We start from the raw sequence: 26,776 nt of genomic DNA, 5'->3' as shown, positions 1-26,776 counted from the left end.
ACATGGAGTTTTCGATTGCCCCAGAAGGCAGAACCAGAATCAATGGCTGGAAGGATGTTCAAACATTAGGAGAAACTTCTTGAGTGTATGAGTTGTCAGCCAGTGGAAGAGATTGCTACATGATTTGGTGAGTTCTTTGCTGAAAGTCTTGAGCCAGAGGCTGGAAAGTCATCTGCCAGAGACGTTCAGGTGGATATGCCTCTAGCACTAAGCAGGACACTTGGAAGTCTTGTTGGACAGAGAAGTATTTTCAAAGCCATACAATTTTTGTCTGAAGGGGTAGAAGATAATTTTTAACTACACAATGTTGTGTATTCTATGAAAGGGCATTATCAGGAATATTTTAAAAGGTGTCTGCCTTCAGAAAAGAGAAATGCGGGGGGGGGGGGAGTACTGTATCAAAAATAAAGACACAAAACTAGCCCCAACGGTGGTTCCCCAGCTCCTCGCCGGGAAACGGCCCGTCATACTATCCCCGAAGGTGGTCTTGCAACACTGGCGGCTGGATAACTCGAGCTTACTGTCCCCTTGCTCCACTTTGGGGACCCTCCGCGCTGCCCTCTTTCAACCCTCAGCTTTGAGTGAATAACAAAACACGGAAGTCATGACCTTGTGCACCGAACGAAATAGCTGTGGCTCCGCCAGCACAACTGAGTTTATTTTTAAATCTCTTTGCTACGCATGTTGCTTACGCCTGACGAGGGAGTCTGGTGTAAGCTCTCCCCGTAGCGACCGCACGGCTCTCCGCCACCCAGCGAGTCCCCGGAGGGAGGAGGAGAACGAAGGTCCTTCTCTCACTCCTGCTCTGCCATCCCCGAAGCGACCCAATCAGAGCTCCCTCCCCTTCCACGTGCCCTTTGTAGCAGCTAATCGTGTCCCAAAGACCCCGACTCGAAGAAGAGCGAAGGGGCGACTCCTGGGCTCGTTAGCCACAGCCCGCGTCTTTCCGCCTCCCTCAGCGAAGGCTTTTCACGGGGTTGGTTTGGTTGCACCTTGGTCCTCCCCTTGACGTCTGCAACGGCATCTTTCCTTGGAATGATTTGTTCGTCAAAGATTCCTGTGCTTAAAATAAAGTCCCTTGGCATCGACAGGCTTCATTCCTCTACTGGAACCATGGCTTTGGTCGCCCTACTGAAGTGGTGCGTGTGGCTTGGCCTCGGTGAGTGCTGCTTCGTGCCAGTTCAGAATAGGCTATTTAGAGGCGAGGACAAAGAGGTGGGCAGGCCAGACAGGACCGGAGTCGATCACACGTTGTGGCGATATAGATTGAGACCTGAATGGGGGATTTAAGATGTGTTGCATTTCAGCTCTTATCATCTTTGCCAACTGTTTGGAAAGCACCATGTTCAGGGCACTCAGTGGCTTAGCCTCTGGGTTGATAAAATTAAGATCTATCATATTCTAAATCAGGCTAGGAATGGAAGCAGATGTGAGCCAGCTATAGGACTGAATTTCAAAAAAATGGACATTTCACCCTCTCCCTGCAAACGGGGGGTGGGGGTGGGGACTGGGCCCACAGAGAAGCAGCCGGTTGTGCCCTTTGCTTGCATTCTCCCTCTCTGCATGTTGAAGCACAGAGGACTGGTCATTCTACTGTATTCTCCTTTGAATATAGTGACGATGATTGGGCCCAAGCAGTCCTTCACATTGCTCAGAAAAAAGGCAGGCAAACAGGCAAAGATGGGGACTGTTCCCTCTGAACGGCTAAGCTAAGGCTACATACCGTAAGCAGAGTAAATGAGCAAATGGGCACTGCCCTCAGCCACAAGGAAGGCAGTTCCTCTTAGCAGAGAATCACCAACCACAACAATGCAGCTCTTCCCAAGTGTCAGTGTTATACTGAAGTTGTAATTTCTTAGATCCTTCCCACCCCCACCGCCACTTTTTTTTTAGGATAAGGACAAGTTTGCCGTCTCTAGTTTTGTTTTGTTTTTTGCCGTTGAGTCACTGTTGACTCCCAGTGACTGCGTGGACTACTCCCTGCAGTTTTCTTGGCAAGATTTTGGAAGGGGCTTGCCCTTGCCTGCTTCCTAGGGCTGAGAGAGAATGACTGGCCCAAGGTCAGCCAGTTGGCTTCATGCCTAAAGCGGGACTAGAACTTATGGTCTTCAGGTTTTTAGCCTGGTGCTTTAACCACTACACCAAACTGGCTTTCTTTTCTAGTTATTCAGCACTTCACTATTCTGCAGGATTTTAAAAAGGTAATGGATGGGTTCAGCCAGACTTTCAGTATCCTTGGGTGATGTTTAGCAGGACCTGGATATCTTCACTCATTCCAGATATCTTACCACTTCCTCTAATAGCATCAAGCTGCAGTCTCACCCTTTCAACATGGTCTTTGTAGCTGCCCATTGAACATAGTTTTGTTCAAGAGGACTGAGCTAAGTAATTCCACCTATCCTTCATTATGTCTTAGCATTTAAAGCAGCTGATATACTGATTCTCATTCTTTATTTTGAACATCTCAACATTAGCTCATTCTGAGCTTTAGCTTTTCTGACACCATCCCTATCAGTGCTAACTATCTTTGAATACTCTTCCTCCCATCTATCCATCTATCTTCTTCATGTTTATGTCTCTATTAAGCTTTTTTTAATAGTCAAATTGGCTTCTTTTGCTCTGTTTTTTCTTTGTTGGAATTATTGGTAATTATCTTTTTAGTAAGCTTCTCTCTGAGGAGCTCCCACCCATCTTGTGCTCCTTTTTACATGAGTTCCTCCTGCTGTGGAATCCTACTTATCATTGTTTTGAGTTTGGTAAAATGTGCTTTTAGCATTCAAGATAAGTAATTGACTACTCAGCATTATTTTTCTTTAAAACAAGTAAATCAAAATTACCCAAATCCAAAAATAAAAACTCATGCAAATAAGATGAATCCACAATACCAATCCATTCCTGAGCACTTACTCTAAAACTTTTTAAATATGAAGTAAATTTAGACTTAGGAATACAAGCTCATGTCTGAGTGATCAATGTTGTTACTGCAAATACTGCCAGGTTGGCTTGAAAGCTTCATGCATGTGGAACTGAACCAATGTGAAGATCAAGGCTACTTCCCAAACATTGGTCTCAGTCATTTCTATGCAGTCCATGCATTTTTGTGCAGTTCTCTGAATCCTTTACCTTTTCAAGGAGCAGAAAATGCTGGTGCAGACTGTCGTTTGTTCTCTTGTCCCTATGATGCTCCTTTTATCTTATGCTAGTTTCTGTAGGTTCTGTAGTTTCTTCAAGTTCTCACCATTCTTAATCCTCCTAATCTCTCTAAACAGTAGCACTGTGCAGCTTTAAATTTTCCTGAAGCCAAGCACCATGAGATATTAAAATTGTTTTTTGTGTTTGGGCTGCAACCACCCAGATGGGCTATGAGCATGCATTAGCCAATCTTAAGCAACATGCTACTGACCTGTCATTCTTACCCAGAAACATTTTTTTGAATCACTCTGCTCATGTATTTCACCCTGCTAGGTATCATATAACAGTCCACAAATTCAGAAGGGCTTTATTTTTGGCCAGATTTAATGCCCTTCCAACAGCAATTACTGAGGGGAGATATCGGAACATCCCATTTGATTGGAGACTTTCCCTGTGGTAGAGGAGCCATTGAAATGCTTGATCATATTATATTGTACTATTTATTCTATGCTATGCTCACAAGGAATTGCTATTCCCCCTTTTAGTCAAGCACCCTGGTGACTTTGACTTCTTTTACATTCAGTTATTATCAGATCAATCCAATTCTACTTCAGTGAATGTTGCTAAATGCTGCTACACTGTTTGTACAATATGCTGCAATCTTTTTTCAAATAGTCATTAGACATTTCTTGTCTGGCATTATTGATCACCTATTTTAGCTGTAGCCATCTATTTAATTATCTATATCTATGCATTAGGTTATATGTACTTTTATTGATTATTATTATTATTACTATTATTATTATTATTAAAACCATTTACTGCAATTTAACTCTTTAACCTTTCAAGTCATAACCACTCTGCTATTTTACTTTATTTTACATCATTATACTTGCTATAGGCATGATATTAATATTAAACATTATTTATAGATTTTAGCAAAATAATTATTTTATATTTCATGTTAGCTACTTTTATTATTCTAAACAATTGCTCCATAGTTCTGTCTAAACTTTACACATTTGCACTATATTCACTCTTGTGTTTAAATCTTAAATTTATAATTTTAGTTGTTTTAGTATCATGGTGTCTTAATTTGTGCTAACAATGAAACATTTCAGTCAATTTTTATAGTATATAGGTTACACTATTATTTCAACAGAATGGCTGCAATCTTATTTTTCAAAGGTCTCTTTATTTTCTGGTCAGTGACTGAAATAAAGAGACTTGACGACAGTAGCATTGTGGTTTCTTACATTTCTGAGTTATAACGGTAAGAACTGTAAAGAACAGTTTAATATAAGCAAGTTCAAATTAATGCTGTGTCAAAGAATTACTCTTATTTCAAAAAACAAACGTTATGAGAAGCTACTTAGCATAGCTATTCTATTGTATGAACGTATATGCATTTTTTCACCTTGTAGGTCCTTGGATCAGCCATAACACTAGTGTTGTAAAACCTCTTGAACAATAGACAGTTGGACTGAGTGGGGACCACATGACTTACTTTCAGGCCACATCCTGAAAGTTCATAAATTACCGTACTTATCGGCGTATAACACGCACAGGTGTATAACACGCACCTTAATTTTAAGAAGGAAGCTTGAGGGGAAAAAACTTAAATTTAAAATAAATGACTTGGAAGCAAAATAAAGGGAGCTCTGAACTTTTTGTTTATTAATATTTATACCACTTATAAGGTAAATACGTAATATGAAAGGAAAAGCACCTCTTTGAATGAAAAAACTTAGATATAAGTTTTTACAAAAAATTTAATCAGAATCACTGCTATCTTGGAAACCATGAAACTCTTCGTCTTCACTGCTGTCTTCAAAATCAGACTGAACACTGCTGCTTTCACTGCTACTGTCTTCATAAATCAGTTCATCTTCTGTACCATCCAAAAAATTGCTTATGCCACATTTCTTAAAAGATTTGATAACAATATCTTGTTTAACTGCGTCCCATGAAGTTTTTATCCACTGACACACTTTTGAAATGCTAGGTCTTTTCATTCGCCCAGAATTTGTAACTTCATGTTGATTTTCATCACACATGTATTTATTTCATTCTTCACGCATAAAGGCTTTGAAGGGCTTGTTAATGGAAGCATCTAATGGCTATAATTGTGATGTAAGTCCTCCTGGAATGACTGCTATATTTGTTTTGCACTTTTGAAATTCTTTCTTTGTTGGTTCTGTAAGATGAGATCTAAATGCATCCAATACTAATAAGGATGGCTTCTTTAACAAAATACCTGGGCACTTCCCCCACACATTTTTAATCCAAAGCTTCATGCCTTCTTCATCCATCCAACCTTTAGGATAAACATGCACATGTATGCCACTTGGAATTTTCTCCTTTGGAAAAGTTTTTCTTTTAAAAATTACCAATGGTGGCAGCTTATTTCCATCTGCAGTTCAGGCAAGGACAACAGCGTAACGATTTTTTTCATGCCCTGAAGTTTTGATTGTTACTGTCTTAGCACCTTTCGAGTCCACAGTTTTATTTGAAGGAACATCGAACATGAGGGGTACTCATCCTTGTTGCCAGTTTGACCCATTTCAAAATTTTGTCTTTTCCTTTCTTTAATAATAAACCTATGAAAATTTATTATCTTCTCTTCATAATCGTCTGGCATATGCTGGGCAATCCTGGTTCTTGTTCACATCTGAAGCTCATGCGTCTTCATAAATCTTTGGCACTATGATGCTGTCCCTTTGAAATCATGTATTTGTAACTCTTTGCTGATTTTCACTGCTTGAATAATTATCATTTTTGTTGATAAAGCAATGCCAGCTTTTCTTTGCTTAAGTACAATTTTTTTTACCTGTTCTTTCAATTTTGGCCATTTAGCAATACCGCTGTGGAAATTGCATTTTGTTTTTGATAATGTCTTGATTTTTTCTTCATTTTTTCGCCACTCTTGTATTGTGCATTCTGTTGGTGGCTCTCCAAAATGCCTTGCTGCAGCCCTATTTCCATGTTGCTTGGCATATTCCACAACCTTTAACTTGAAACCATCTGTATATGCTAAACACTTTTGTCTTGATTCCATTCCTGCGTGGTCGCCCACCACTCATGTGCAGTTCACAGTAGGGTTTGCGCTCCTCTGAGAATCTAATGCCACCACTGATCTGACAGGAGGCGGAGCTCAGGTGGTAGTGCGAGTGATGGAGAGCGGTGGTTTTTGCTCACTCGCCCGCCACTCACCTCCTACTCTGCGGAGCTCAGGCAGTAGTGCAAGCGAGGGGGAGCAGCAGTTTTCACTCACTCACCCACCAGTACCGGTCCATGGCCCAGGGGTCCCCTGTGCTAAATGCTTTTGTCTTGATTCCATTAGGGATACCAGTAGTTTTAAGAAACTGAAAAAAGTAGTGTTTTACATCACCCACGCAGTCCAGCACTCAATGTGTCAGTCATTACTACACGCTGGAACTCTGCAAAGAGAAGAGGGGAGCTCGTGGTACTTTAGCGACATCACCCCCATGGTCCGGCATGTAATGAGTGCTGGACCACGCGGGTGATGTTACTAAAGACTGCAAACAGAGGAGGCATGGCTTAAGTGCCATCAATCGGAGGAAGAGGTGGGAAGTGCACAGTTGCAACCCCGGCTACAGCCCTGGCTCAAATGAAGGCTCCACTCTCCCAGCCCTGCCACTTGATGAGTATTGGCATATAACACACAGCTAGGATTTCAGCCCCAAATTTTAGGGGGAAAAGTGCATGTTATACACTGATAAATATGGTCATCTAACTGCCTTGTTTCTGATGGAAGTTCATCTCCAATCATGCTAATATTTTTAGCATTATCAGAATAATCAGAGCTCCACTGTTAGTGTTTTATAAAAAAAAAAAAAAAAACTTCCGTGATATGTGTTGGTATTCTTTGACTGAGAAATCTTTGGGATTCAGCCACTGGCAGGCAGGCAAGGCAGGCCTCTTTTCTCTCCCTCTCCCAGGCTATCTAGAGTAAACTATCTAAAGTAAATATGTTTTTAGAGAATCTTTCCAAGTTATCCACCTGCAATGTCCAATCATTGGCTGACTGCTCAGAAGCCCTAAAGTAATGAGAAATTTTAAGATAAATCATTCAGTGTGGGGGTCAATTCAGTGGGTCAAGAGAGGTCGCTCAGGTGCAATCTTGTCCAAGGCCTCAGCCACCTTCCTATTCAGGTGGCAGCCATGGACTCTGCAGCAGATCCTGGGGTATAATCCCTAGCTCCCTTTGGAACCCCATTGGGTTCCTCAGTTGCCAGGGCGAACCAATTGAATGGGTCCCGTCTCCCTGCGGAGGGGGTAGTGTAGGAGAATCTCAAGGCCACTAGGGTGTGATCTGACCATGACAAGGGGGACAGATGTAATTCCCCCTTCAGATCACATTGCCACTGCTCTGACAAGAAAACCAAGTCCGGTGTGAGGCCACTGTCCCAAGTCAGGTCGTGAATAATCTGGGACAGGCCCATGGCTGCCATGGCAGCCATGAACTCCTGGGCTGCCTCCAAGGCATATCCCAGGGACATCAGATTGAAGTCCCCCAGAACCATGAGTCTGGGGAACTCCACTGCCAACCCCGAGACGGCCTCCAGCAACTCAGGCAGGGATGTTGCTATGCAGCAGGGAGGCTGGTACAGTAGCAACAATCCCAACTATTCTCGAGAGCCCAACTTCAGAAACAGGTCTCACAACCGGCCGCTTGTGGAGCACTGCTCCTGAAGACCAACAGAGATTCCTGGATGACAACTGCCACCCCTCCTCCCCTGGCCTGGGGTCTCGGCTGGTGCCAAACCGTAAACACGGCTAGGCACATTTCCAAAAGGGGCACCCCCCCATTCAGGGCCCAGCCCGGTCTTGGTAATACATGCCAGGTCAGCCCGCTCCTCAGTGATCAGATCACATATAAAGGGGGCCTTGTTATTAACTGACCTGGCGTTAAGAAGCAGCAGCTGAAAGCCAGGGCCACCATGGATCTGCTGTCTCGGGCCTGGGTCTGAGTACAGAGGGCCGGAATACGCCACCAGTAACAAACACTGGGGCCGTCTTCCCCAAGAGCGGCCTGCCCTCTGACTCCTGTCATAACATCCCCTGCCCGTCACCACCTGAATAGTGTAACCTGCCTTAACTTCCCCAGAGCCTCCATTTCCCCCCAATCTCAGACCTCCGGTTTCCCTGGTTAGGAAGCCCTCTATCCAACCATACACCAACAAACAACCTCAATCAATCAGAGGGTGGTGGTGGGCTCCCTGGCACTTCAGCTACCGCTCTCAGTGCTATTGGAACCCTAACCCTCACCCCCTTCACCCACTGTGACCCCTTCACTGGCCTCTCTCTCACTAGGCGACAGGGGCACCCAATCTACTTCCCTCCCCAACTCTCATTCGGGGGGGCAAGTGTCCTTACAGCACTCACACACTCATTCACACTCCATACATTTGTCCTCGGACTCTCGTCCCTGTCTCTCACACTAGGGAGGGGCACCCCAACTCTCACACACTGGAGAGACCCCCACACGCCTCTGCCCTCCCTACACAGGCAATAGGGGCCAGTTGAATCGACTACCTAGGCCGCTCCTCAGGTTGCACCTCAGGCCACGTCTCCGGCCAATTTTCAGGCCTTGGGCCATTGCCACCAGTTCTTTGGCTATTGCCCCCAGTCCTGCTCAAGGCACCACTATTGTTCTGGCACTGTCAGGCCTATCCAAAGAACTCCTGGAGACCATGCAGGTTCAGTCAGCAAGGTTTATTAGCCAGCGCCTGTTTACAGAAATCTTCTCAGACTGACCACTAGTTCCCAGGCACAGCTATTCACTATCTTCTGGAATGTTTAGGGATGCGCCAGCTTTCTCCGCTTATCTCCAGAGCGTTGGTCTGGAGACAAGAGCACCATTTTCACCCCCCTTCCTCCATTCCAGTCCATCACAGGCACCAATCTGGCAAACTTTTGGCTGTTTGAACTGTCCCAGCCTCACTTCGGCCTTATCCAGGCCACTGCAGACCAGGCCTCCCTTTGGGCAACTCACTGCATCTCTCACCTCAGGCCACTCACTGTGCTGTTCGCTGCACCACTCAGCTGTGCAACCTGGCTCTGCCAGCCTCCGCCGAGCTGCTGCCAGCCTCCACCGAGCCCCAGTAGCCTTTGCTAGGCTCCACTGGGCACTACCCAGTGTTACAAGCCACTTGCTGTGCCACTCGATTTGCGATACCCACTGCACTGCTTGACCTCAGGCTGCTCACTATACCATCTGTTGTGCCGCTCAGCTGTGCAGCCTGGCTCAGCTGTGCAGCCCAGCTTTGCCAATCTCCGCCAATCTCCCCCAAGCTCCATCAAGCTCTGCCAGGCACCACCTGGCATTTCAGGCCATTCGCTGTCCCACTTGGCTCCAACCGCCCATTGCGCCATTTGACCTTGGGTTGCTTGCTGCGCTGCTCAATTCACTGGGCCCACAGGACCAAGGCATCCCCAAACTTCACAGACTGGTGCAAAAGAACCCCAGGGCAGCCAGGTAAAAACCTAACGCAGCTGCAATTATCATCCCCCTTGCCTTCACCTTGACCTTTGTGTCAGAACCTTCAGCAATCAAAATATTAGCTTAGTAGTTGCTTGCTTCGTTTCTGCCATTTGTTAAAAGGGGAGAGGGGGGAGAGGGGGGAGAAGGAAAGTAGAAGGAATTGGTGTGATTGAAATGGACTGTTATCGGGAGATAGGAATGTGCAAGGTCACACCTCTGTGGGAAAGAGAACTGGCACCTAGGAAGAGAGGGGTGAGAAGTTGGGGCAAAAAGTAAGGAGGGAAAAGAGCGGGCTTTAGTTTCAGCAATGCTTTGCTTAGTGTTACAGGTACTGTTCCAATAAATGAAATCTTTTTTGAACCTAACCTGGGTTGCACGAGATTTTTCTTCACTGGGATTTGAACATCGTAAACCTGACACTTTGCCTTGCCTCACCTAGCCTAGCGCAGCAACCGATGTTTGCTCCCAGTCGCCACCTTGGAAGCTGCTTCAGTTCAATTGATGACAGTTTAGTAGAACAAGGAAATGTAAAATGTACCTTTATTTCAATAAAATATATAACAAAATATTTCATTATATCTTTGTAAACAAGCTGGATGAATGTGGGATAGAGTGCTAGTGGGCCAGTATTGTGATGTGGTCATATGTAACTGGTTAAACACCTAAAAGGGTGCTTGTTAATGGTTTTTTATCAACCTGGGAGAAATTAACAAGTGGAATCCCCAAGGTTCCATCTTCAACACTGTCCTTACAAATGCCATGATTGGGGTGGTATAAACAATTGTGAAATAAAAAAAATAATAATCTAGAGGATGGAAAGTGAGGTTTATTAAATTTGCAGATATAATCAAGCTAGGAGGATTGGCTAACACCAATCATAATTCAAAATGATGTTGACAGGCTTGGGCATTGCACCAAGCTTAACAGGATGATGTTTAATAGTGAATAATGATCCTGCAAATGGGTAGGAAAAATCAAATGCATAGGTACAGAACTGGGGAGACCTGGCTTGGTGGTAATACATGTGAATAGGATTTAGCAGTCCCAGTGGATGTGATGGGACAAGAACATTAATATGAACAAAATAATGAACGCAAACAAGGAATATTATGCAGCAGCTAAAAAGGCTGATATACACTTGAATTGTATTAACAGAAAAATTGCATCTAGGTAATGGAAAGTAGTACCATTGTATTCTATGCTGGGTACATCACACTTGGAGTACTTTGTCCAGTGCTGGGCACCATAACTTAAAAGAGACATGATAAAGTTGGAGTGGGCTTAGAGTAGAGCTTGCAGAGTGAGGAGGAGTCTGAGAATTGGCTAATTAGATATCTTGGCTTGCAAAAGGAAAGACTAAGGGGAGATAAGTAGCCTACAGATACCTAAAAGGCAAGTAGGGAAAGACTTGTTATGTGTTGAAACTGAGAGTAGAACAAGGCATAAAAGGTTGAAATTACCTTGTTCCCTCCCCGACCCTGGATCACATTCATTCTGAGCATAGTACAATTTTCCCCCAAACTCACCCTTCATCCTTACATTGTCGTCATTCACTGGAACTTAAGATGCAATAATCACCTATCTAGATGACACTGTGTTATTCTTTGTGACATACATTTTTAATAATCAGTCCATAATGAAACCTATAATTCCACACGTTTCATTAACTCCACCCCACAAAATTCAGTCTATCTTCATTCAAATATACTGTATCCTTCCATTGTCTTTTAATGTCACAGACATACATCATATGCCTTTTTCTTCTTTTCATTCCTTAATTCATTCTCATTACCATTTATTTCTGTTACATTCTTAGTTTCAGTCTTCCATATGCCATGGTCCATATGGGTCCAAAGATCTTAATCTTTGCTGCTTATCATGATTTGTGATCAATCCAAGCCTCCACTTTTTAGTGAAAGGAAATAAAAATAGACTAGATTACCAGTTTAGTTGTATTGTGCCATATGCAGCATTCACTGCTAACAGCCTGTTTTATTCTGTGCAAATTAGGATTTCTAATCTAGAGACTAATTTATAAGACACCCTACTGTTGCTTACATCCCACTGATTTACAAGCTATATGGAGGGTACTGATAGAGTTAGGAAACTTATAAATAATTTTTATTTTGTTTTGTTTTGTTTTGTTTTCTTCTATGAAATTTAGAGGCTGCCCAACTCCAAAATGACTCTGGGTGGTTCATACTAAAAATAGAAAACAAAGAATAAAGAAAATCCCATGCGTCAGAACAAATACACTCTCTATAACAGAAAACATAACCAACACAAGCATCGTACCCCAAGGCCTGGGAGAACAGCCAAGTTTTTAAAGACTTCCAGAAAATCATCAGGGTGGGAAACAAACAGATCTCTAGGAGCCAAACCTCAATAGATATGAATCAACACTTATTTCAGTATAAACCAGTTTTAGCATAAACCAAATGTTTTCATCAGTAATCTAGATTTTAGATTTCATCATGTGCATTTCATGCAATCCTATCATTTCTTAGAAAGAAACCTCTGAAGCTGTGAATACTTACAAGGCATTGCTGTTCTGCAGGGAGAGAAAAAACTTATAAAGAGTTGACATATAAATCTGTAACCTGGCTATATCAGATTGGATATACTTGTTTCTCAAGTTTCTATAAAAAGCCCTTTATAGGATTGTTCCTTGTACTAGATTTTCGAATAGTTCTGTGAGTTTTGTTTATGGTTTTATTACATTCTTCAGCCTCTGAGTAAGATTTATTACTCAGTAAGATTATCTTACTGAAATTTCAGTGCAATGTCCTCTGAATTTAAGAGCTTTATGAATACGTTAATAAATAACATGAAACTACTATATTTCCATACAACCAAATTTGGAAAAATTGTAAAGATGTTTTCAGTCACTGCAATATAATATATATTTATTACAACTATTTGGTGGCTCTATAGCTATATCTATAATGTTTCATTTCTCTGAAGTGATTATTTACTCGAAAGTAGGCAACAATGCTTAAATGACAGAAGGAGATCTATCTGGGATTACAATATTCTTCTATTGGTAATTTTTATACATGAATCAAGTAATTTCATCCTAACCTTTTCTTGTTTTGAAAATCTTTTTCACTTTCCCCTTTCTACTTTAGCCCATCATTTTGTTGTGGTCTCCGCATGCCATGGATCTTATGGACAATTCATTGAGGAATTTTGTCTCAGCAAATTTAAATCTGACATGGAAACTCTCAGGAAGACACTGTGGTGCAATTGGGATAAGACTTTGGGGTGAGTGTCAATCAAAAGTATTTTTCTACTTTTTCTTTTATCCCCATAATACATTCATACAGATATCATAGAATGACACAGTTGGAAGGGACCTTCAAGGTTATTTAGTCCAACCCCCTGCTCAGTGCCAGATTCCACTAGACTGCCTCTGAGAGATGACTATCCAAATCTTAGTAAAGGAGAACTCACCACTTCATCTGGGAGCATGTTCCACTGGCTGATAGCTCAAAATAGTCAGGAAATTCCTCCAGCCTGAACATACTTTCTTGTAATTTTTACCCACTGGTTCTTATGCTGCCTTCTTGGGCAATAAGAAATAAATCCACTCCTTCTTCTGTGTCACAACCCTTCAGATATTAAAAGATTGCTATCATAACACCCCTTAGCTATAATTTCTGTAGGCAAAACAAACCCAGATCCTTTAACCATTCCTTATAAAGGCTTGCTTCCAGCACCTTCACCACCTTAGTACAGTAGATATCCTCTGAACTCATTTCAATTTTTTACTTTTCTTTTTGAGTCGTGGTGCCTGGAATGGGACATAGTATTCTAAATGGGGTCTGACCAAGGCAGAGTAAAGTGAAATAATTACTTCTCATGATCTAGACTCTATGTTCCTGTTAATGTGCCCAAAGAGAGCTTTTTCTTTTTTAGCAGTTGCATCACACTGTTGGCTTATCTTTGACTTGTATTCAGTAATGACACTCAGATCCCTTTCACACAGTTAGATCTCCACCATCCTATATGTATGCTTTTCATTTTTCCTACCCTGAACCCTTTATACTTTTCTCCCTGTCAAATTCCATCTATTCATTTCAGCCCACTGCTCAACAGATAGATATTTTATTGTATCCTGCCTAGAACTTTTTGAATCTTCTCTTTTTCATTTAAAGTATAAATCACCCCTCCCAGCTCTGTGTCTTCTGCAGACATATTTAGTAGCATAGAGCGTACGATACAGCCCCATGGCACTTCACTGGATTTTTGACATATATTGTTCTGTGTTTTAATGAGTTAATGATAAATAATATAATGCTTAAGATGAAGTTTAAATTTTTATTTTTTAAACATTTTAAAGATTAAATCAAATTAAAATCAAATTAAAATTAAATTAGATCAGTTACATGTATTGAATATGGAATATTCTCTAAAACATGAAACACATATACTGTATTGGGAACAGGACAAGTGGAAATCTGGGAATTATTGGCCTCTCACTTGAAACACTGAAAATCAAAACCCATAATAAGAGATTCTATGTAGACAATTCACAGTCATTCCAATGAAATTAATTTTCAGGTTTTGAATTTTACCAAGATTTACACTCTGGGAATACTGATATATCCAGTGAGTAGGTGGTAGTTGTTTTTAAGTAAATAAATCTTCTAGAAATCTTGTCTGTACAGTTGAGGGGCTTAGCTTATAATGTTATAGGAAATTAATTTTTTCCAATAATTTTATTAAGAGTTTTAGATAGAACAATAAAAGAATACAAGCACAAAAAAAGAAAGAAAACAAAAAAGAAAAAAGTTGTAAGAAAATAAAACAAAACAAAACCCTCCCCCCCAAAAAAATGACTTCTGACCCTAATCATGACAAGTATAAACAATTCCATAATCACTTCACCTCTTCCAATATACAACTCTTCATCCCATAACCATCTCTTGACAATAGGCAAATCAAATAAGTAACCTCTACTCCCATCCAATTCTCAGCAAAAACTCCAAACAGAGCTCTAAAATATTAACATTAGTTAAATATATAAAATTCAACATTCCACATCTCCACTCTTAATTAAAACAAAATCCCATTTAAAAGGTATAAAATGGTCCCAATATCCCAATATAAACAAAATAAAAGAAAGGTTTAACATAAAAAGAGACAATTTCTTCTTTACAAAAGACAAGCTCCAATACAGAACATTTTACCCTAAATATCAACTTATCCCATTCTGATAAACATTCCTTATCTCAACTCTAAACTATAAGCAAATCCACAAAAGACTAAAATTTAGCTTAACAGAAAAAATAGCTTCTCCTTTAAACAAAACAAGATCAAACTTCCTTACTTTAAGGAAAAAGACGATTAAATACAAAGCCAATTTGAGTGCCATGAAATTAAGATAAATAAAATTACAATAAAGGAAATAACCTAAACACCTTATTAAGTATAAACAAATCCAGTGTACGACATTTTTTTTCCAGTTAAGATATCTGCAAATCCAAAAAGAACCAGCCAGAATAACAGCATGTCCCATTTCATCCCTGGTCAAATAAACCAATTTTATATTCCTTTTTTCTTCTATACAAAACAGTCTTTCTCTGTAATCCATTCAGATGGTGGTTGACCTTTGTTGGAACTTTCTTCAGTACTTTAAACAATGTCTCTTGTGACTCCAACAAAAAGAAATTATTCCAATTGTTCTCTAGGATTGTCATTTTTATTTCCTTCTTAATTTTCAAATTCTCATCCAGTTTTTTCTTTTTGTCTGGTGAAAAGTTCTTTTTCAGATTCTCATCCATGTTTTCCTTGGGTAAGTTTTGCTGCATATCTTATTCTGTAACATCTTCTGAGACAAACTATTCTCAGAAAAACACAACATAGCTGACATAATTGATTCAATATCCCGATTTAGTTCCTCAAAGATATTTCTAAACACCATTTTAAATTACTTGTCTTACTTTGTTTTCAGTATCAAAAACAATTTCTACAAATATGCAATTATTCTTTAAGATTAATTTCAGAGTCTTAATATTCAAAGTCCAATTTCCAACACTTTCTGAGCCCTTAATCTGTTTAAAAACTTTCTGTAGCCAAAACCTTGTCTTGCTTTTTGCTGTTTACATTCTTAAAATTTATAAAAATAAATCTTCAAACTCTTATATTAAGGATTAAAGGCACTATCAGCTATTTCCAGCCTTGTCATTTTGCAGGTCAACAACTTCTTTGAAGTAGTTAATAGGCAATTAGAAGGTAGTTAGCAAGGGAAGTTGTATGAACTTAGTGTCCTTTAAAAAAAGGCTCCGTTTGTGGCTTAAGCAATTATGGATAATTCCCGTGTCTACCGATTCCCCCACACCTGAGATGGTTGTCTTGCGGTCTCTCCATGAGGAAAAGAAATAATCATAAGGAGAAACAGCTTGGGCAATCTCACCATCTCTCTCTCTTATCCAGAGAGAATCGTAGGAGCCAATATATTAATTGGCTCCTTATTTAAGTCTGCAGACGTCGGCTCCACTTTACACGGAGGTGTCTTCAGTCCGCCACCTTCCCCAGAAAGTCACGTTACAAGAAATTTATGATACTGTTGATATAATGAAATCTTGGAGAGGCTCTAGGGGCAGATGAAATGATACCCCCCCCCACCAAATTGAGAGAGTAGCGTTTATATTGTTGGAAATATATTAGGAGTCATATACTAAAAAGGCCCTGCCAGCTTCATATGAAGCTTATGTAACTATAAACATTGAAAGCTGGTAAGGACCCAGTGCATTGTACAAGCTACTGCCTGATATCTTTACTAAATGCTAAATGCTAAATGCTGACACTAAGATTTTAACAGCCACCTAAGATTACAGAGGGTATTATTCACAATAGCATAGCACAGTTTGAAATTATGAAAGAGCATCAAGCCACAGATAATATTAGTCTCTTGGTTGATATATTATATCCTGATATTGATGGATCTGTGGTTTTGGTATCATTGGCTACAGAAAAAAAAACCTTTTGATATGATACATATCAGTTTTGGGTTTAAGTGATGAAGAATTTTAGATTTCCTATAGCATTTATTTCTTGGATATCAATTTAGTGTCCCTTTGCTTGATTAATCACTAATGGAATTCTCTCCTTAGCAATTAAAATGCCACATGGAGTTTGTCAGGAATGCCCTTTTTCCATCTTAATTTTCAGTTTGGTGTTGGGATCCTTGCCATGCCTAATAAGACAAACTGGAAATATTCAGGGAATATGTGTCACTGAATGTGAATGTACAGGTAGTCCTCAACTTACAACCACAACTGGGACTGGAATTTCCATTGCTAAGTGATGTGGTCATAAAGCATGATGTTTTAGCGACGGCAATCCCAGGTAGTCCCGGTTGCCGTTTTAACCCCAAGATGCACAGGCAATTAAGCAGGAAGAGGTGGGAGTCCCAGGTAAGGAGATGAGGGTGCTGCGGGGGGGGGGGTAGGGGAGGCCTGGGAGGACCAGCGCAGATCACAAATGAGTTGGGGGAGGGACTGCTAAGGTGTGGTGCAAGCTCAGGAAGGCCAGGGAAAGAATACGCTGCGGCTCAGGGGCTGCAAGAAGCACTGCGGCTCTTGGTACATTGTGGCTCTGGGGCTGCAAGAAGACCGCAAAGCCCTTCACAGCGGAAAGCCAGCCTCAGCCCGACCCAGCAGCATGATGCAAAGGGTTCCTGACACGCTGTGGCTCTGGGGCTGCAAAAAGCCCCTGAGGCCCAGCCCCAGACCAGCCCAGCAGCACAGTACAAAGGGGCTTCCTGGCATGCCACAGCTCTGGGGCTGCAAGAAGCCCCTGAGCCACAGTGCAGCGCAAAGCTGCAGCCACTCCTGGAAGCCTCCGCTGCCCCAGCAGCATGGCGTGAAGCCGCAGTGCCCTGAGAAGCCCCAAAAGCACGGTGCATCCCAGGAAGCCCCAGTAGCACAGCACAAAGCTGCAGTGCCTGAGGAACCCCCACAGAGTGGTGCAAAGCCACTACATTCCAGGAAGCCCCAGCCCAGTCCCAGCCACAGTCACCCTCACCACCCTGCAATCCAAGGCCCCTGCTGCCCTGTGCTCCACTGGCCCAGCTGACCTTTGCCATCTTCTTGCTCCTGCTGCTGATGAGTGTGCTCACCATGGCCCTTTGTGAGGCACCTGCTGGCCACATGAGGCTACCTTCCCCAGGTTTCACGAGGAAACCGCTCTGCGTGACCTTGGGAAGAAAGCCTTGTGTGGCCAGCAGCTGCCTCGTGAAGAGCCAGGCCGGGCATCCTTGGTCAGCAGCGGGAGCAAGAAGACGGCGAAAGTCAGCTAGGGTGGCAGGGGCCATGGAGTGCAGGAGGTCAAAAGGGCATAGATGGGGGGAGTTGAAGCACCCCTGCAGTCGTAACTGCGGGCGGGCTGCCAAGGCCCAAATTTTTATTACGTGACCACAGGGATGCTGCAGTGGGCCTAACTTTGGGGACTGGTTGTAAGTCCCTTTGTTCAGCACCACCATAAGTTCAAATGGTCTTATGTCAAGGACTACCTGTAAGTTGCTATTATACAGTATGTATACAGATGGCACTTTTGTTTTCTTCAGTGTTCACCCAAGATCTTTACCCAAATTTGTAGAAATTGTACAATGATACGTCTTATATGGCAAATATAAAAGAGGCAATTTGGTGTAGTGGCGAAGGTGCTGGCCTAGAACTCAGGAGATGGTAAGTTCTAGTCCACAGTACCTAAGGTATTTTCATCTACCTTGTTACATATTTTTTCATATGCCTAACACAAATTTAAATGTTTTTATCCACTAGACAGGATAATTATTACTAGAGGTAATAATCCTCACCTATTCAATAGGTTCTGGACAATACAGTAACCAAAATGAACGTAACATCCTTTGCGATGTTATTGCCAGTACACATAATATTAAATATTCCAATTTATTGTATACCCAGAATGAATGAATGAATGAGTGTGTGTGTGTGTATGTGTGTGTGTGTGTGTATTCATTCTCTACCTTTTTTATATATAACTCACAGTGGCGAACATACCTAATTCTCCTGCCTCCTATTTTTCCCACAACAACAACTCTGTGAGGTGGGTTGGGCTGAGAGAGAATGACTGGCCCAAAGTCGCCCAGCCAGCTTTCCTGCCTAAGGCAGGACTAACAAAATTCAAGTTAAATACACAATGGTTTGAGTTCATTACACAATATTACTTATACAATAATACTGTTCTGGCTTACATACAAATTTGACTTAAGAACAGACCTTGTGAACAATACTCATTCTTAAACTGGGGGCTACCTATAATTTGTACAGTCTTTTAAGAAATTTTAGGTTTAAAATTTAAACAAATGAAAATAAAATATATGTATATTTCATTAATTTCTAAGTTTGAAAGTTTGCTCATGAAGATGAGGATAAGATTTTGAAAAGAGGCATTCATCACGCACATAGTTGCCATCTTGAATTTTTTAACACCAGCCCCATGATATCCTTGATTATTACTTTTAATAATGGTTTTATTTTTATTTTTTCTATTTTTAAAATGTGTATGCCATCCATCAAGCTTGCAATACATATTCAAAGTTTTGCTCTTGCACTGAAGGCTCTGAATTTATTACTAAATATTATACAGTATTTACAAAATATTTACATTTATGACCACATCTATATCCCACCCTTCTCCAAGATGTCAACATTCATGGGGTTAAGGAGCATTGTGAATCCTTTTTCTGACTGCAGAATGAAGAAGAAAATATCAAAGGATTGGAGCAATAAGGGGCCACAATTCAGATGATGAGGAAGAGTGAGAATTTATTATTCAAAGAAAGGAAGTTCTATAGCAGAGAGAGACAACAATCAGAAGCAATTATTGTAGAAGATATTCTACACTAATCCAACTCAGGTACAGTTTTCAGGCCCTTGCTGGCTCTGAGCAAGGGAAGGAAAAAAGACATGGCAGAATAGGAGACGAGATGCTGGGAGTGAAGCTGGTGAGATAAAAGCCAGCAGCTCCCAAGGTCAAGGAAACCTTTATGTTAAAATAACCAATCTATCTTCAATAGCCCTGAAGAGAACTGCAAACTATCCACTGAATCAGAAAGATGGGAGAAAATGTCCTAGAATTTACACTCTGGAGCATCTCTTGAACACTTGATTGCTGTTTACTGCATTATCTTTCTGTGTAAATATGGCTTCATTTTTGTCTACCATACAGGTAGTCCTCAACTTACAACCACAATTGGGATTGGGACTTCATCGCTAAGTGATGCAGTCGTTAAGTGAGTCATGCCCAATTGTACAACCTTTTTTGCCACGGTCGTTAAGCAAATCACATGGTTGTTTAGCAAATCCTGCTCCCCCATTGACTTTGCTTCTTGTCAGAAGCCCCCTGGGAAGGTCACAAATGGTGAACATGTGACCCTGGGATGCTGCAACCATGATAAATACATGCCAGCTGCCAAGCACCCAAATTTTGATCACGTGACCGTGGGGACATTGCGAATGTCATAAGTGCGAGGACTGGCAGTAAATCACTTTTTTCAGTGCTGTCATAACTTTGAATGATCATTAAATGAATGGTCATAAGTTGCATACTACCTGTATAGAAACTAATCTAGCCATACTGTGTCAGTGAGACTTCTGTGAAGAAGCCAGATCATGAATATGGGGGTAAAGGCTTAGTGAGCTGAGATTTATTGCCAAATCTGAGAGTCAGGATCCATGAAGGAGAAAGAGAATACAACTACAGTGGTACCTCGGGATACGAACTTAATCCGTTCCGTGACTCTGGGCTGGGTGTATCCCGAGTTGGTTGTAACCCGACGCAAATTTCCCCATAGGGTTCAATGTAATTACCGTTAATCCGTTCTGGCATCCGCAGACCATGCATCAGGGGCGGGAGAACGGCCGGGTGCGGCGCGGTGCGGCGGGAAAAAGGCCGGGTGCGGCGCGGCGTGGCAGGAGAACGGCCGGGTGCCGCGCTGCGCGGCGGGAAAAAGGCCGGGCGCGGCGCAACGCGGCAGGAGAACGGCCGGGCGCCGCATGGCAGGAGAACGGCCGAGCGCCGTGCGGCAGGAGAACGGCCGGGCGCCGCGCCATGCGGTGGGAAAATGGCCACGGACCACGTGTCAGGGGAGGAAAAATGGCCGCGGACCACGTGTCAGGGCGGAAAAATGGCCGTACCCCGAGGTGGAGTTCGCACATTGAGGTAAACTTTTGCAGCCGGAGCTGGTCGTAACCCGAAAAGTTCGTTAGTAGAGGCGTTCGTATCCCGAGGTACCACTGTATGTCTCTACAACAACACAGAGAAAAGCCATGGGACTCAGTGATTCACTGCTACTAAGAATTGAAAGAAATATACAGTATGTTGACTTAACCCATGCTGGCTGCAGAATTCTGGGAGTTGAAGTCCACATATCTTAAAGTTGCCAAGGTTGAGAAACACTTGTCTACAGGCTTTGAAAATTCCAAAATGAAGCTCAAAATCCTGAGCCTCAGGTGGTGTTCTCTTCACCACATATTTTTCATTTCCTGTATGTGGCCTTGTTCTCAGCTCTTTATTAAGTTTTCTGTTTCACCATATTAGCTGCTTCTGTTGTCTTCTTTATTTGTCTGTTTGGAAGTGTTAGCAAGTTTTTTTATATCTTCTTTTTTCAACTCTCATCCTTCTTAAGCTTCTTTTCCCACTAGCTTCTCTTGTTTATTGCTCTGAGTTTATTAACATTTGCTTTTTTGAAGAAAATCTATAGATTTGTTTTCATCTGTATATTGTATTGATTTTTTGAATTTTACTTCTTTAAATAAAGGTCAATAGACATATACATTAAAATATCTGAGTAAATATAACTTTTAAAATTCATACTTTGTATTTTTCCTCTAAACCTAGAAGAAAAATTAAATTAACACATAGTAGAATAAGAAAGCTCCAAAGCTCCCAAATACTGTTGCAGCAACATCCAATATTATTTGTTAATGTAGGTGGTAGGTCTGTGCTGTTTTTACAAAAATAATCTTGTGGTTCTGATCAGATCTGATTATGCTGGTACAAAATAGTAATATTGGTGACTGCAGCCATTCATGCAATTCTTATGCAGTTTAACAAATACTTTTATGATGTGGACTTGAATTACTACAAATTGTGCTGAAGAGTTTCTTTTTTTAATAATGGAAGTGTCAGTTACATACAGTTAAATTTAGTATTCAAGAGTGTGCTTTCTGAGAAATTGGAACAACTTGTCTTAAGGAATTTCTTTCCTTATTAAGGATTGCTGGACCCTATATTATATAAGGTTCCAAGTCTCCAAAGAATGTTTACAGCAAAAATCCATGTTTACCTGGAAGTATGTCCCACTGAGTTTGATCAAGTTTATTACCAAGACTATAACCCTCTATATCAGCCTTTCTCAACCTTTTGATTCTGAAGGAACCCTTGAAATATTTTCCAGGCCTTGGGGAACCTCTACTCAATCAGGCTCAAATATAGGCTAGAAGTTACAAAATAATTATATTTGTTTCATGTGTAGGCCTATATATATGCATTAACAGTGCTCTTAAACTAAAAATAAAGAATGAAATTTACCTCTTTAATGTGAAATCTGTGCTTGTTTTTTGCTGCACAAATAATTCTGGACCAAACTTGAGATAAGCACATATGGATTTCATCTTCAACTGAAATAAGGCAATTTCTGTCTTCACTTTTGATCTTTGTTAAATAAGAAAAATGTAAGAAGTTGAAAACTGCAGCAAAATTTTCAATGCCTTCCTATGAATGGCACGATACTTTTCTTTCACAGAAATCCAGAACTTGTCCATTAGTGAATCTTATCTTGAGTGTACAATCAGACTCACAAAGTTCTTCCTCTTCCTTCAAAGTGAAGTTCTCAGGCTGAGCAGAAAATGCAGAGAAAGGATCCCTCACCCAGTCATACATCTGTGTTGAAAGTACTGATCATTTTTGTTCTGCAGTACTTCCAGGTGGTTTTCAATTAGATTTGAGACTTTCTGGTATCCTTCCTCACTCTCAAGCCCAATCAGCAGTGGAAACATTTCAATATTTCCTTTTGCAACATAATTTTTCCAAAGATTCAGTTTTCTTTTAAATCCAAGAATCTTGTCACTTGAAGTCAAAACATTTTCTTCGGTGCCTTGCAGAGACTTGTTCAGCTGGTTCATGTGATGAAAGATGTCCACTAAGTATGCTAGTTTCTACAACCATTCTCCATCTTCAAAACACTCAGCAAAATGTAGAATACTATTTTCTTGAAAGTACTCTTGCAATTCTCCCTTCAGCTCAAACACCCTGTTGAGAACCCTTCCTCTGCTGAGCCACCCTATTTCTGTGTGTAACAGGAGACTTATGTACTCTTTGTCCAGGTTTTCACACAATTTTTAAAAATATTCTTGAGTGAACTTGTCTTTGTTCAATAAAGTTAACCATTTTTGTAGCATCATTCAGAACTTTTTTCATTTCATCTCCAAGAGTTTTTGACACCAACCCCCCTCTGTGAACAAAGCAGTGTGTTGTGACAACATCAGGATTTTCTTTTCTTACAAGAGAAATGAAGCCTCTCATGGAGCCAACCATTGATGGAACACCATCAATACAGATGCCAACACAGTTCCTCCAAAACAGACTTTTTGTTTCCAGATATGAAGCCAAAACTTTAAATACATCTTGGCCTTTGCATGTTTCATGTAATTCTTTTCAGCAGAAAAAGTTTTCTTGAATTTCACCATCATTTACAAATCTTACAAATGCTATAACATGACATTTATTGGTGAAATCTGTTGACTCATCAACTTGGATAGAAAAGCTGCTGTTCTTCAGTTTATTGTACAAAACCTCTTTTGCATCATGTGACATGTCATCAATAAGCTGACTTATTGTACTGTTTGACAGTGGAACCTTTTCAATTTCTTGTACTGCATCTGGTCCTAGCATTTTTCCCGCTATTATTTTACATGCTGCCATGATTACTCTGTCACCCAAAGTGTGACTTTTACTTTGCTGTGTAATAAGTTCTGCTACTAAATAATTTGCTTCTTGGGCTTTTTTATTCTGTTTGTTTTATTCTTTATTTTTTACTCTGTTTCTTCTGTGATTCTAATAGCCATTTAAAATAATCAGAACATTTACTTGTCATAGGGTTGTGATTTGTAGTTAAGTGTCTTTTTAATTTTGCTGGAGCCATTGCTGCATTTGTAAGTTGTTTGCCACAGATGAGGCACAATGGAATAGGACAACTTGGATCACCAGCTCATGTAAAACCCATTGATAAGTAGCTTTTATTGTAAAGATGGACTTTTTTTGAGTCCATTGATATACCAGTGCAGGGAAATGCCTGAGAAAATTTAAATTCTTCATTATCATTATCATCATTAAACTTGGTATTGTCCGATCTAGAATCCTCCTCTTCTCTCTCACACCTCCTCTTCAAAAGTTACCACATTGGACCCTCAGACATGACTGAATAAACATGTACGAAATTTATTTAAAATAACAGGATAAAATAACTACAGGAAAACCGTGGGGAAAAGATGCAGGAAGGAGAGATTGACATCACATTTTTTTGGATGAGTCCATTAATTTCTTGGAAAATGCACTTCTCTCTCCCCTTCCTTCAATATATTCCTCCCTTCAATATATTCCTCCCTTCCTACAATATAGCGTTCACCTGTTATCAATGGTCTCCCTTATTTTGTGTCAGAAATTAAAGAATGGGTTCAACAAAATAAACACAATCCTACAGCACATTACCAAAGAGCTCAGAAAGAGTTGTAACTAGATTTTTTTTGTCTCTGCTCATCACTACAACAGTGTTGCCTGAATTGTAAGGTTTGCCCCGTTTGACAGAGAAACTCTCGTGACACGTGTGGCTCACAAAAGAGGTTTACTCATGCGTAACGTAGTAGTCACAAGCAAAGCCAGGACTGGCTTGGTACATTTACATTACTCCTTTATAGTTGTCTCAATCCCCCTGCGGGGCCCCGTTGCTAGGTTACATATTACAAATTAGATTGCAGATTGCCCCCTGTAATCCCCCGCTTCTACTGGAATGGCAGGTTCAGCCCAGTTCTCTTGTTTCTTTGATTGTTGCATGGTCGTTGCCTTCTGTTGCCTTCGTTGGGGCTTCTGTCGCGCGCCTAGCCGGGGGCATCCCCTCGCGCACTGATCTCTTCCTCAATTCCGCGGCTCTCTCCTTTGTCTATAGCGCCCGCGGCCCTCTGGCTTAACACAACGCATCCGCTCCAGATTAGTGAAGTGGCGCCAGGGGGCCCTTTCATTAGCTTGCGGTTTCGCATTTCCTCTTTCTGCGCTAGCGCTCAAGCGGTGAAATTGACTAAAGCGCGGCTGGGCAAGTTCCTAGGCGTGCAGTGCCAGCTGAACCTGACATGAATTTGAAATAATTTTTAAATAAATCCCAGGGAACCCCTAGTGACCTCTCGTGGAACCCTAGGGTTCCACAGAAGCCTGGTTGAGAAACTGTGCTGTATACACTTGGCTCAGAATGTCCTATTTACTATATTAAACTTAAAATGTGTATATATTGGAAACAAAAAAAATCTATTGGTATTTATGCTCAATTCAGCCATTCTGATAAAATCATTTTTAAATGAATGTTTTAAAAAATCTTTAGCAAAAGAACAATTTTCCTAAAGTGATGTAAAAACCAATATAAACATATTGAAGGTCTGACATTCACAGCTGGCCTGTACACACACATTCCTTGTGCAGGCTGCAGACACTCCCAGCAGACATTATTTCAAATGAAGAATGACTCTTAGCTGTGTACAGAGTCAATTGCCCCAGCCCTCCCAACATGGGTTGTTTTAAAAACAACTGAGGGAGAAACTGTGAACCAAGGGAGGGAATAGAATGGGTCTATGATCATTCGCCACCCTCAGTCTTGACATTTCCAAGAAGCTAGTGTAGCCCAGGAATAAGAAATAGAAGTAGAAATAGCTTAAAAAACTAGCTAGAGAAGTTGCATTAGGTTCTCAAATTATTTTTCTGTGTTATACAAGTCTAGTGTAATTTCCCTGTATAAATTGTAAAATGGAGTGAGTAACAGCCTTTTATCCATCTGCCAGGCTATGTAGTAAGATATCAGCCATTCTTTAGAATTTCCTTGTAATTTGTAATGCTCATTTGAAACATTTAACAGTCCTTTTTTTAAAACAAGATTTCAGGGCAAAGAATGAGACATTTGTAACAAACAAACACCAACTTGTGGTCTGCTTGCAATGCTGCATTTTCTTTTGCCCACTGTTTAAGTTATCCTACTTGAATCTGAACAGTTTTGGAGATTATCCTCTTCATCTCTGAATGCTTGCACTTTATTATTTTAAATTTATAAGGGCATTTGTTTTTATCTTTTTTTTTAAATAAAAATGTATTTTGTTTACCTCCCTGAAATTGGACAGGGTGGAAGGAATGAAACATCTAGTTATTTGCCTTATGCCAGCCCCACTAAATGAACCAGACCAGAAAATCAACTCCACAGGAAAGCTAAAACTATTTTTATTGAAATTGGCTATAATACGAGAATCTTGCAAGTCAGATTGTGATGTACCTCCTCCTCCTTTTTATACTCCAGTGAATTAGGGAGGCATTTGCCTGAGTTGCTTCCTAATGTTCTCTGGCTGTTCTGGACTTGAAAAATGCTGTGGTCCCTTTGGCTGGGCAGCAGCTTCTGCATAACACCATCAAGGTCATCTTCCTTACTCTCTACACTCTGTGACTACACGGCCTGTTTAGAGGACAGCTTGCTTATTGTGCTATTGAAATTATTTTGCCTTTTTTACCTTTAAGTTGCAAGAAAGGCAGCAGACTGAGAGCCCTGTCTCTCACACACACACGGGTTAGTGGGTGAATATCAGGTGATGTACCCTGTGGAAGATAGCTGGTGGCAGCAGGAACTACCAAGCCGTTATCTCAAAACAGGAGGCGGTGTCAGAATATAAAGACCCAGAACACTTCTGGAAGACAGTGTTTGAGACTTTCAGCTTTCCATCATATGATTCCACTTGTCAGCTACAATTATTAAAAACCAAAGATGTTTCTAGAATCCTTCCTACAGGAAAGACATAGCACAGGCTCCGTGGGGAAGGAGAAGGAAAGAGTCCAGCCAAGTTCTCTTCAGAACTAACA

At 41.0% G+C, this 26,776-nt stretch overlaps 1 protein-coding gene across 2 annotated transcripts in view; it reads left to right on the top strand.

Moving 5' to 3' along the window:
• Positions 1-785: 785 nt before the first annotated feature.
• The window catches only part of RAMP1 (receptor activity modifying protein 1), a 61,883-nt gene continuing 35,892 nt past the window's right edge, over positions 786-26,776 (top strand). The window contains exons 1-2 of one of the 2 annotated variants that reach the window (XM_088135540.1): positions 786-1,159; positions 12,769-12,904. In XM_088135540.1, coding sequence (XP_087991666.1) covers positions 1,036-1,159; positions 12,769-12,904 — 260 coding nt within the window. In that variant the 5' untranslated portion in view covers positions 786-1,035. The remainder of the gene's footprint in view (positions 1,160-12,768; positions 12,905-26,776) is intronic. The other variant, XM_007440557.4, reaches the window with a different exon arrangement.

The sequence above is a fragment of the Python bivittatus genome, unplaced genomic scaffold, assembly GCF_059951505.1.
Source record: "Python bivittatus isolate LINGU-HERP-01145 unplaced genomic scaffold, Pbiv_v1 ctg000200_np1212, whole genome shotgun sequence".
Taxonomy (NCBI): Eukaryota; Metazoa; Chordata; class Lepidosauria; order Squamata; family Pythonidae; genus Python; species Python bivittatus.
The sequence above is the reverse complement of the archived record's forward strand: the minus strand, read 5'-3'. Positions and strand labels throughout refer to the sequence as shown.